This window comes from Frankliniella occidentalis, unplaced genomic scaffold (genome assembly GCF_000697945.3).
Source record: "Frankliniella occidentalis isolate FOCC.00 unplaced genomic scaffold, Focc_3.1 Scaffold69, whole genome shotgun sequence".
NCBI classification, from domain to species: domain Eukaryota; kingdom Metazoa; phylum Arthropoda; class Insecta; order Thysanoptera; family Thripidae; genus Frankliniella; species Frankliniella occidentalis.
In genome coordinates, this window is record NW_026267199.1 from 998124 (window position 1) to 1010632 (window position 12509).

The 12509-nt window shown below is 57.8% G+C and overlaps 1 protein-coding gene across 7 annotated transcripts in view; it reads left to right on the plus strand.

Annotated features, from left to right (window-relative positions):
- LOC113203957 (uncharacterized) overlaps nt 1–12509 on the plus strand; it is a 50562-nt gene that overhangs the window by 8520 nt on the left and 29533 nt on the right. For all 7 annotated transcript variants that reach the window (XM_026418927.2, XM_026418928.2, XM_026418923.2 and 4 more), the window contains exon 2: nt 119–160. In XM_026418927.2, the coding sequence (XP_026274712.1) occupies nt 119–160 (42 nt within the window). The remainder of the gene's footprint in view (nt 1–118; nt 161–12509) is intronic.

Sequence of the window (12509 nt, forward strand, 5' to 3'; positions counted from 1 at the left end):
CCCCCTCCCCGTCCCCCTCAATCCGTGGCCTTTCCCCCGGCTTCCTTCCTCCTGACATATATATGCGTGTGGCTCGAACTGTTTTTCTGACGCTTCCCCGTTGCTCGCTGTGTTGCAGGTGGCCACGCTGGACGATGGGCAGAGGAGATGCGGATGCAAGGTAAGCTCACGAGCAGTTGTAGTTGTAGTGACTAATAATGTCAATGGCTTTATTCCTGTCGCAGAAAGACAATAGGGAGGGTGAACATTCAAAATAGCCGAATGCCGAAAAGAGGAAGCATGTTTTTTCGTATCTATGACACTCAGTGAACACCACGACTATCGACGTTGTGCCTACGTCAACTTTGAACATGCAGCATACCTGCTCTGCTCGGCTGCGTGCCGGCGTGCGCGAGGTCAGGGGTCAGGCCTTGTCCGCGGCATGCCGCCCGGCCCGTCACGACAGGGAGCGGCCGTATCGTCACATCTGCGTTCCACCTGATGCCGTGGCAAAATGCAATTTCTCCTTCCTGCAACAATTTCTTAATTTTTTTAATTAAAGGGTAAAACAACACTCTTTGCTTTTGCGGACCGAAGAACTATACCAACAGTGCTTTATTGTTTTCGGCAACTGCGGGTTTTGAGGGATGAGGTGGGAAGCGCCTCGAGGGGCAGCCGTCCTTCACAGCTTGACCCTCCACCCCCACCCCCTCCGCCTGCTCTGAGTCGCAAGAGTCACAAGGCCAGGGGCGCAGGGTGCACCCCCCCCAACCCCCTGGCAATTCGTCTGGCGTGCAGCGAGTGCATGTGGTGCACCTCATTTGTGCTCATCTTCCTCGGGTTGTGCTTTATTCGGACGAATCGCAGAATGGATGGAAATAAAAAACGTAGTCACGGAGCTTGGGATAATATTGATTTTCTTTCACTCTTCCGTTTTCGTTTGTTTTCTGTATACCGAAGGTCAACCGACTTCTAAACGACGAGGAAGGATTTCCACATTCAGGGTGGTCGCCCACGCCCATCCCTGTTGGCGGCAGAGGGCTGCGTGACCACCCTGTGGCTGATTCATCCCATTCAGATTTTAACAGCTTGACACAATCTCACAGGCGGGCGGGTGGGTTTGCCCGTTACAATATGGAGTACTTTAAGTAACAACATAGAATAACGGGTACAACTTAAACGCTCCCGATTGGTCGCGATCCTCTACCCAGCGTGGCTGAACGGCGGAAAAGCCGCCGCGATAACCAACCTGTGGAGCCATAGTACCCTAAAGGGGCCGCCGTTCAGGAGGACGACACCTCCGCCGCTGGCCAGCGGCCTCAACGAGCTCGTCCTCATACTGGATGCTCCGGAGCGCGCCGCGACGCGGCGGCTCAGCTGGCGGCCCCCTCCATAGGTGTGCTGGGGACGGCGGGGCGCGGCGTGGCGTGGCGTGGTGTGGCGGGGCGGGGCGTGGTGTGGCGTGGCGGGGCGTGGCATGGCGCGGCGCGACGGGTACGCCCGGCCCCCTCGACGCCGCAAACGGACTGCGGCCCGGTGAGTTCTAGGGGGCCGGGCCCGCGCCGAGGAGAGGGGCGTAGCGGTTGCGTGGCGTGGCGCTGCGTGGCGCGGAGGGCCCCGTGCGAGGCTCCTCAGTGTGCCCCGCTGCGCTCGGCCCGCCCGGCTCGGCTCGGCTCCGCAGAGCGCCGGTGTGAAGGAGCGTGACTCGGGCGACTTGCGTAAATCGTACCGACGCGACGAGCGTGTTCGTGCTCAACTCCCTCGAGACGATGGCCCGCGTGTCACGGAGAACGTGACGAAGAGCGTGAGCTGTGTGTGTGGTGGAGGTGCGTGTTCTTTTTCGCGGCGGGCGCGCCGAGCGATGACCCGCGAGTGGGGCCCGCCCGGCCCGCTCCGGGGGCCCGCCAAGGACGGCGCCGCGAGGACCGCGACGGAGCTGTGGAGGACGATGAGGAGGTCGCCGGTGTGGAACGGCAGGAAGAGAGGAAGAAGAAGAGGAGGAGGAGGAGGAGGAGGAGGAGGAGGAGGAAGACGAAGAGGAGCAGCGTTGTGGCCTCGTGTCAGTGACCTGGGGGTGTCACCTGGACGCCGTCAGCAAGCAGCAGGACACTGCCCTCGACACGCTCTCGCCCGGCTACGCCCGGCGACGTACTGACAACAGGCTCTTGTCGGTCGAGGCATGCGCCCTGGAACAACGGACAGGGTTTGTTTCCGTGCGCCGGCCCGGCGCCGCCTCAGACCATGCGTCACGTCGTGCAGCGCGCGCTGTACCCGGGGCCGGCGGGGTTTGTTGACGCCGCCCAAGGGTGGCGCCGCGCCGCCGGGGGACGCGCGGTCGACGGGGACGTTGACGGCGGCCGTATCGATCACTACCGCCCGGCGCGGCGCGACGCGACGCATCGCAAATGACTGGCGGTGCCGGGCCCGGCGCAGCCCGGCGCGAGGCTCGCAGGCCGGCCAGTCAGCTGAGCACACCAGCAGCGGTAACTACTTGGGCACCGCACCGGACTTGACCGCCCCGCCCGACAGCGCGGCTGCAAGGAATGGCCTGTGGGGTAGCCTGTGCACAACCTATGCGCTATCCGGTGGGCTAGCCTGTGCACTAGCAGGTGGAATAGCCTGTGGAGTAACCCATAGACTAGCATTTGGACCAGCCTGTGGACTAACCGGTAGACCAGCCTGCGGGCTGCCTGTGGACTGCGCTGGGCCGGGCTTGCAATCTTGCCGGAAATGAGGACTCCGTTTCGCGTTGGCGCGCTCTCGGGTGTCGCCATGTCGGCTGGGGCCACATCACATGGTAGATGGCTGGATGGCTGAGGGCCTCGTCAGCATTTCCAGAAAGGACCCCCGACCCCCGCGCCTCGCGCAGCGCAAGACGTTGTGTGTGTGTGACGGGTGGCGGCGAGACGCTGGGTGCGGCGCGGCGGGCGTGGCGGGGCGCGAGGGGCGCGAGGCGCGAGCTGCAGCTGGGGCTTCGCAGTCTGCACGACGTATGTACAGACCCCGCGCCGCGGAGCAGGCGGGGCGCCCCGGCAGCCGCAGACGCCAGACGCACGACGCGACGCGATTCACCTGTTGCATTTGAGGATTTTCACTTTTAGCCTGTAGTGGTCTGCAGTAGTCCACCAGCAGCGGTTCGTTTGTACATGCGGTGCGTGCGCGCGCTTGTGTGCGTGTGTGTGTGTGTGTGTGTGTGCGCGCGCGTGTGTGTGCGAGCGTGTGTGTGGAATGTGGACTGCCGCACTATGCGCGCCGCGCCGCGCTGTGCCGCCGCATGGGCGGGTCACAGTCGTCGCGGGCACATCCGGTGCACGTCCGGTCGGCATCGCGTCGCGTTTACCTACTACTGCTGGCTGGTCTGCTTTTGCAGCGAGGGCGGCCGGGACAGCGACACGGCTCGAAAACCGATTCGGTCGGCGCGGACTCAACCGCTGCTGTACGAGCAAATTAAGGTGCGGATTCATGCACCCGCGTTGTGACTTGAGTTAATGTGACCGAATGCACTGCCAACAGTGCGCGGCAGGGGCGTGGGCGGGCGGGGTGTACCGCCCGCACCCCGTGTCGTCGATTGCAAGGTGGGCAACTTGTGCTACAGAACCCTCTGTGCCTGTATGCAGGCAACATATGCTTGGCCCCGCTGCCGGACAGAACAGGCACAACGAGGGGGACAACAAGGCGGGGCAAGGATGCTGCTCAGTGTTGTTGGCGCCCCTCAGTGGCCGAGGCGCCCGGCTGTCAGGCTCACCTTCGTCGTGGCGCTCCGCTCTGCCTGCGCTGAGCTCCACCGTCCCTGCCCCCTTCGGCTTTGCAACTAGGTCACGAACGGTCACATGCTCAACCGTACCGGATCCTCTGATTGGTCCTCAGAGTGTCCAGCTCGCTTGGAAAACACGACCCAGTCAGCCTGCGATTCCAGTCCCTTATGGCACTCATGAAATTAATCCCCAGGGTTCGTTATTTCTTTTTTTGGCTCGTTCGCAAAATCAAGCGTAGGTCAGGGGCTCCATTTTGACATCCAGAAAGATGAGTTATTGCAAACAAGTTCATTTGCATTGGGGCAATGCAATGCTCTTGCAGCACACCTTCAAGAACATTTGCCTTGTCCCAATTTACTTGATTCAAGATCACACTTTTCTTGGAGTTGTTTTGGAGTTTTTGAAGGCTCAGAATACGTTATCTTTGATACGCATGTCAGAAAGGATATTAGTTGTCACTGTTATATATTCAGGTGTGGAAACAAAGTTTCATCGTATCGATAAAATAATAATCATTTTGGAGGTGACCATTCTGTCCCCCGTCTTTGTACTGGTCGTCTGTATTTGCAAACCGGCTGGATCTGGCTGTCGGGCTGGAGAAGCAGAAAGTCGAAAGGACTCCTTGCGAAACCGACAAGATGCGAGAAGCCAGGAGCGGCATTCGCCCCGCGTGTTTTTCTGCCAACTGTTTTGCTGCTGTGCTGTACTGTACTAAAAGGTGCGAACCTAACCTCTACATTTCGCTTCGGTTCGCGAGTCCCTACCTCGGCTCAGCCCGAGCGAGACAGCCAGCCCCCTCCCCCCTCTTCTCCCCCTCCAATCCGCTCACCTCCATTTTCCCGCCCACCGGAATGCCGGTCTACCGGTTCCGTTTTTGACCTTGATGTATTCCTCGATCTAGTAGTTTGCCTCACGTTTCGGGGTCATGACCAAGCCGTCGTGTAATAAAAACTTGCAATAGAGAGAAGTAGGATGCACGACCCACCCCAGGGTTCTTTCTATTGTGCCTTATATTTTTATATTGGCACCAGTGTTGTCAGAAAAGTTATGCAAAAAAGCGCCCAATACACGTGTGTGCTGTGGGTGGCATCTCCGCCTGCCTACTAGGCAAACCACATGCACGCCTGTGCAGATGTTGCCTAGTAGGCAGGCGAAGATACAAGCCCGTTGCGCACAGGTGTGGGCGATTTTTTGCATACCTTTCTGATTGGCACGCCACTGGATAGAAGGCATCAAGGAGCAAAGTTGCTAGGATTGTTTGAAGTGTTTTGGAATTTGCTTTAAAATTCTTTCTGAATTGGGTTAAATTACACATGAAACGTGTTGAATTGGTTTGAATTACTTTAAGTTGGTCAGAATTAGCAGGGCAGTTTATTTACCCTTCATCTCTTGCTATAGTCTCCACAGATAGCCTGCCTGTCCCCTGCCCAGCGCCCGGTGGTCCTGCGGTCCTGCGGTGCGCCTAGCCCCTCGGGGCCGTGACCCCTTTAGCGCGGGCCGGCCGGGCGGCCCCCCAGGGGGCGGGCGGGGGCGTGGTATTTATAAGAAAGGGGAGCCCCGGGCCGGCCGAGGGCTGCAGGGTGGCCGTCTTGGCGGAGCAGAGCTACACAAGTACTTGTGTGGGCCGTTCACCCGCAACGCATGTGGCAGGTACATGATTGTTAGTGCAGATGCTGGGTGAGTTAAGCGCTCCATGAACATCTGTACCGAGTCTCGTGAGTGGAAGCAAGGGAGCGCAGGGGTGCCGAGGTCATGACAAAGGGTGGGACAAAAGGGGTGGTGCCTAATCGTCGATCCTGAGTTGCCACCATTCATCAGCTCGCACATCGGTGCCACTCACTAGTCACTCCCTCCACCTCGGTTTGCGGCCGCTGTCCTCTGCTTGCAGACTGATAAACATGCCCCGAGCGTGACCCATCGACAGGAGTAGGTAACTTGGGAGGGAGCAGCTCTGCTGAGCACTGCTCATTCCTGTGGTTTTTGGGAGGTTGGGCAGCCCCGCATCACACCTGTGCAGGCAGGTGTTCCGCGCACCAATGTGGTCCCATAGTTTGCATCTGCAGGTGCGAACCACCGCGGAGGGACAGTCCAGAGGTGCGCAGCTTCTGTGGATTCTCCTTCTACTGCGATGCGTCTCCGTTGCATCTCGCATAGCATCTTGTTGACGACATATACGCCATTGGACAGCACCGGGAGGCCAGGAGGTGTGCAGCTGCTAGGTGCTCAGCTGCGTCCTTCCAGTTGTACCGAGGCTGTAGTCTCACTGTGCGTTGTGTCGACGGCGAGTTACCTCATGTTCCTGGTTCAACGACCGAAGGCTGCCGGGCGGAGGGGTGGGGGTACCAAAAAGAAAGAAAACCTTCGAGGGGGAGGGGTGGAAGGGCAGGCCGGCAGGGCCCCGCTGCGGCGGCAGGTCCAGGCTCGATGCCCACTGTTCGTCCTTCCTGACGTACGTCTTTACAACCGCCATGGTGCGGCTTGGTGCGGCGTGCTGGGGGCCCTTAGCTGTATCATAGGAGAGCAGCATCACGGAGATCTTCATTTTCTGTTGGCCGTGCATGCTGTTCGCAATTTCTGGCGAAAACAGTCCGTAAAGCAGGAGGGTAGCAGATGATCTTGCCCCCATATCCCACAATCAATAAGGAATATCACGTAGGGGGTACAACCTGTGAAATTCGCGAGGGTAAAACCACAGCCGTAAGGTGCAGGTTTATGAGACACCCACCCTGCCCGGTCCTCCGACCAGTTGTCCTGACGTCAAGAGTGAGCGGCCTCTCCTCGCCGTTAGCAAAAGTTTCGAAATCTGAGCGCTTTAGCGGGAGCAGGAGGAGCAGGGAGCCTGCAGACCTGCGGCCTGGCCGAGGCCGCCTGAAGCCCGTACCTTTCCACTCGTCACTCTGCGATCCCTGCCAAGGCGTCCGCGGGTGCTGGCCGCGGTCGCCGTGCTGGTCCTGGGCGGAGCGGAGGCTGGCAGCAGCCCTGCACGGCACCCGGCAGCACCCTGCTGGAAGGCCGAAAGGTGCCGCGGCAGCTCGGGAGCGTTGCACGCGGGAAAAATTCTTGGAAAATTCGTCAAGAACGACCTGAACGCGACAAGCTTCGAAACGCGTCCACTTACCGGACTCGCCAGCAGGCGTTGGAGCGCGGCAGCTCGGCCGTGGCAGGCAATCCGATCCAAAGCCTCCGCTGCGCTCGCATGAGGTACGAGCTCGGCCCTGGCGGCGTGGCGTGGCGGGGCGGGGCGAAACTGCATATGTAATGGGCCCGAGCCTGGCGCCGTCCCCGCCAGGCGGCGCTGCCGCCGCCCGCGGGGAAAACAGCTGACGAGTAGGTGTTGTTTACTGGGCGCTAGCGGGGCGCAAGCGGGGCGGAGGCCGCGGTTGAGGAAAAGCATAGCGGCGATGAGCTGCCAGCAGCAAACGCTAAAGTCCTTCACGAGCACGAAGCAGAGCTGCGTGCACCTCCCATGGGCCAATTCCCCACTCAAGGGGTCCTTTTAACCGGCAAACAGATCGATAGGACGCCTGCTGTATTTCCGTCCGGAGCAATGGGGTGGGGTGGGGGGAGTTCCTTGAAGCTGTGGCCGGGGGCGCGAGCGAAGCGTTACACAAGACGACGCACAGGACCACCGCGCGAGCGCTTCTACTAACCAGCTGGAGCGCAGGGGGTGGGCGACTACAGGGCTGGCCGAGGCCTGGTGTCGTTACACAACACACCCCGCGAGGAGCGAGGCCGCGGCTGGCTCTGGCGGCCCGAGGGTGTCGCTCCCAGCACCGGTGCCAGGGGCGCGGGCGCCGCGGCGGCTGTGGCGTCGGGATGGGGACACCGACGAGGGGGGTGGGGGTGGGGACAGGGAACGGGCAGTGGTGGAGGCCGTGCGTGGCTGTGACGTCACCGGAGCAGATTGGGGCCCTCCGTCTCGTAGGTAGAAGCCCTAGAGGAGGGGAAGAGGGGCATCCTCACCGGGCGATAACGTGCCGGGGCCCGACCGCGTCTCACCTCAAACATGGTGATGAAGGCAAGGTAAGGGGGGCGATGTTTGTGCTTCTACCAGGTAGATGGAGAGGATTCCGTCGCGTTTCGTCGTGCGGCGTGCAGGCGCGCGAGGGTCTGCCTGCCTATCGTCCTCTATCCTCACGGCCTCCCACGAAGGGACAGTTATCTCACGTTATCACATTCCATTTTGTAATATCGTCCTCGTATACTTTTCACTGCATGTTTTTTTGCGATAAAATGTTACCTTGTCAAAAAGCGATAAATCGGGGGTATCACAAAATTAAGCTACCGCAAACTTTTGTGATGGAAGTTTCATAAAATACACATTCTCGGTGATTCCCTTTCCCATGTTCCTCAATCCAGTGCAGGGTGGTCCCGAGTCTCTCCAGCCAAGCCCTGGCACACTCTGCTCGCACACGCAGCACACCCCCTCGTCCACTTGTGCGTGGTTCCCCACGAGGCGTGAAGAAGATTGACGGTGACTTTGGTCCGCACCGAGCCTAGGCGCACCGCGGACACTCGATCCTGCCGGGCGAGACTAGTCACCTGTCTGGGGCGTGGCGGGGTGAGGTGGAGCCCGAGCCTCGCGGCGACCCGCCCCTCCACCTCGACGCACAAGTAGCCTCTCCCCAGACGGGGCCGCGCACAAAAGCCAAAGTTGGACAACGCGCCACACTTCACCGACGAGCAGCGCCGACGAATGGCTGAATGCGACGATCTGGTCGGCAGTTTGAAAGTTTGTTCGAGAGTTGGATTCTACTCGGTGCGGTAGTCGTACAGTAGCACAGGGCAGACTTTTGATCCCATGAACCGACTCTTGCCGCGGGCAGCGTGCTCGGCGCGGCCCATGCAAGTGGGAGTACTTTGGTATGTAATGCACTCCGCGGGTCTTAAGAGCCCTTTGATTATTCTTGTGGGTCAGCCACCCGGCGCAGCTTAGCGCACCTGTTGAAGCCCGGCGCGGCGCAGGCCCAGGGCCCAGCCCCCTTGCCGGGTCAGTCAGGCGGGGCGCATGTGGAATAAGTGTCATCGGGTGGCCGGCGCGCCCCGGCGCGCCCCGCCTCGCCTCTCTGGCGCATGCCCTGGCTATGGTCACAGGCCGAGGGGCGAGGGGCGGTATGCGCTCTGGTTCTCCTTAGTTCATCTTGGCTCTGGTGTAATACGACCAAATACGCGCTTATTATAGCTTCTTCGCTTCGGTAAGGTAATAGTCAGTGTCGTACTTTTCCGTGTCGTTCTCCTCCACTGGCCGTCCCCTTGGCCGTGCCGGCCGTGTCGGCCGTGTCGGCCGTGCCGTCCGTGCTGGGCCGCGAGCACACACACCAACACCCCGCCGACGACTGCTTTGCACGGAGCATTGCACCGGGCGTTCCCTTCTCGCCTTGCTCTTGATTGGCAGCGAGCAAAGCCTTTTGTCCGAGTGTTTTTGGGAGGCATTTGGAAAGGGTCCAGAGAGTGGTTTCGCCACCAGGCGACACTCTGACTGTACTCTCGCCTCTCACTGCCTCACAGCAAACATTTTCCCTTATTGAAGTTCCGCGTTTCTTCGGGAAGACTTTACGGTTGATCCTGCGCATTCGCACAATACATCTTGACAACTTTATATTTTTGATAATTCTAGTTTTATGGTGACTCACATTCCTTACAATCGTATGTTTAAAAACATGGTCAAGAGCCTTGAATTAAGAACATTTTAGTCTTCAGAAAACAAACCAGGGGATACAAAGAAGCTCAAAATTCATGTTGGGTAAATAATTGAACTACTTCTCAGACTTCCTTAACTTAAATTATCACCGTTATTGTGGTTGGAACACCCATAAAGTGCCTTCGTTATCTGTAGTTACGATATTGCCAAGTTCAGCCAATGCAGGGTCTCAGAACGCCTGATAGGTAGGCAACATCTTGCTTGTAGTGCACGAGTGTCCTGCGGGGTGGCCTATACTGAGTCTCGCAGGCGCTCTGAGCTATCGTAATTTTGGAGTACTCGGATTAATCTGAGTAACAGTTCTTTTCTTTCTAAACGATTTTCGGATGAACCGCCATGGCAGATATCTGATACTAGCAGGATGGGAATACTTGCGTTACGTGCCCATGATGCGCCCTGTCTCGAATTGCAGCACTTGTCTTACAATTTCCTTAAGCTGCAGACGTCACAGTTGCGTCGGGTAGCGCTGTACCGGACACAGGTTTGCTTGTCGCACACGCCACGTAGCTCAAGATGTGCTAGAACATCGAGTTCTTTTCCACACTGTGTAGCGAATTTCCTTGAATCTCAATACCTGATCTGGGATCTTATAGCTATAACGCCATCATTGACATCCAAGACCCCATACCGCCATGACAAGTCTCTTATGCTAATTTTAGTGGAGTACAATCAGTGAGTTCGTTACCTTTAAGTTTTTCACAGACTTTGACACCCTACTATTCTGCTTAAAGTGTTTTGTTTGAACCGTCAGGTCCGGCGGTGGGACGACTGCTAACGAAATGTATGGCAACTTGACCAAGCTCGGACGTGCATTCTCGGCTATGGTCACGGTCGCCGTGCTCTGAGCTTTTGTGTGCTCATCCGTGGCCTGAGCAGGCGCGCGCACACAAGCTTTGTTAGGCATGTCACAGGAAGGTGTAGCAGGTCGAGGATATATGCGCACTGTTGTGCAGGAACTGGACAGAGCCGGCAAAAGAGCTAAGCGGCAACCCCATCGTCGGTGTCGTTTGCTCACGCTGGACCTGCGTTCTGATCCAGTCTGGCCCTCAGGAAGCCTCTTGTCCGGCAGGCGCGCCGCTTTCAGGAGGGGAGGGGGGCAAGAGAGTGAGGGGCGTTACACTTATAGAACTCTGTGGGGAGGCGTTGGGGTGCCACGGGCTGCACTGCCCGTCTTCACACGTTGAATCGTAACATAACGTGCTTTTCTTTTTTAAAGACGGACCGACAACATTTTCGGGTGAAAATCTATAGAAGGCGGACATAGTATGGAAACCGATCAATAATTACATGCTCGATTTTGCGATTTTGTAGGAACTTACAGTCGGACCATTTGAAAGAGCTACTCAAAACCAACTCTTGCCATGTTTTTGTCGTTGGTTCGCCGCAAGCCTTTACTGGGCTGCAGCTGGGCCGAGTGTTGGCCTTGGAGAGCTTCGGCATTGGGTCAGCCCCGGCCGAGGCCCCGGCCTGCACGGCACATGCTGGCGCTGGCGCTCGGCTGGCCTACTCGGTGTGCCATGTGCCTAACACACTGTATGGTGAGGGAGCGTTCCGCCAGTTGTCTCGCGACATTTTTCTGACGATTTTGCGGCCCAACATGAGGAAACACCGTTTCTGCTGGAATAAGCGTGGAGTGAAGCGCTACGGCGCTGGACCAGCCGGCTCGCCCTGGGCCTCGACAGCGGCCTAGACGGTGGGGAGGAGGAGCAAACACTTTGGTTCATGGGGCATCTTTGTTCAGGCCGGGCCGGGAGAGAGCCGGTCCGGCGCACCAGCCCTTCCTCCCTTCTCTCCCTCACGCCGACCATCCTTTCCGTCTCCCCCTCCCCCTTCCCCGCGGTGCTTCGGGAAGATCCCCAGGGAGAGGCGCCGCCGGCCAGGAGGCGCCAGGCAAGAAAACGACCAGCGAAATCGAAAATTAAAATTTCACTCCACCATCTGCGTGTTCAGTCAGTACAAATAATGGAGTCACCGAGGGGTGCCCAACTGTGGTAATCAGGTGTACACAGACTTGGTAATCACTGGTAATCCCTGGTAATCCTCACACTCGTGAGGGTCCTTGAAAATGACAAATTTGTTAATTTAGGCATGAATTTTTGTGCACATCTTGCCTAATGCCAACGCGCATGTTCAATATGGCAACTTTGCATCCCTCCCATGGACAAAATCATGATTTGGCCAATCATAGAATGCAAATTTGTAACTTGCATGATAAAGAATCAAGAACTACCAAACAGTTGCACAAAAATGCATCTTTCTCTGGACAAAAAATGGCCGCTTCGATTTAGAATGCAGGTGGATCATATCTAGTATTCATAGGTAATCTTTGGTAATCTTTGGTAATCATAGGTAGTCCTTACAATTTGGTAATCCGGTGTACACATTTTTATGGAGTTGGGCACCCCTCGGGAGTCACGACGGACAACCGGGAAATAAACACTCCAACTTCGCTACGTGGCGACGCCTTTCTTGTCCAGCGGCGGCGGGGGCGTGACATCGCGTCTATCGCGCTGCACGCACGCGTGCGTAGCCGCTTCCTCGTGTACCAGCACCTCCGCCAAGGACGCCCGCGCCGAGCTCGCCTAGTCTCTCCCTCCACTCTCCCGCTCCCACCCCTTATTGTTCTCTGCCCAGTTTCCTCCAGCGTACCCGGCTGCCTGGAGGCACAACAAGGGTTACTTTCATGACTTAATGTACAAAAACAAGAAATTAAACTGTAGGAGACGTTTCGATTGAATAGCAACTGACTTTAAGTGCTGTTTTCGGTCGTGATTCATCGTTGACTCGTGAAGTATACTGGGAAGCACCTACCTCCCGCCCATTTTGCCCGTCTTCCGCCTTGCACCGCTACTGGAGCGATATTTGTGAAGAAATTTAGAAAAGGAGAAATGTTTCTCTTTCTTTCTTCGCAAACCAAGCCCTCCGCATTTTGTGCCTGGGTGTGTGCTTGTCACACTCTGCGCCCGTGGCCGCCTATCTCTCCCCGCAGTGCGGGTGATAATGTGCCCAGCGACACGGAGTGACTAGAGTGACGGGCGCACAGCGCACAGCTGGCTGGGGCGGGCTGGGCAGGG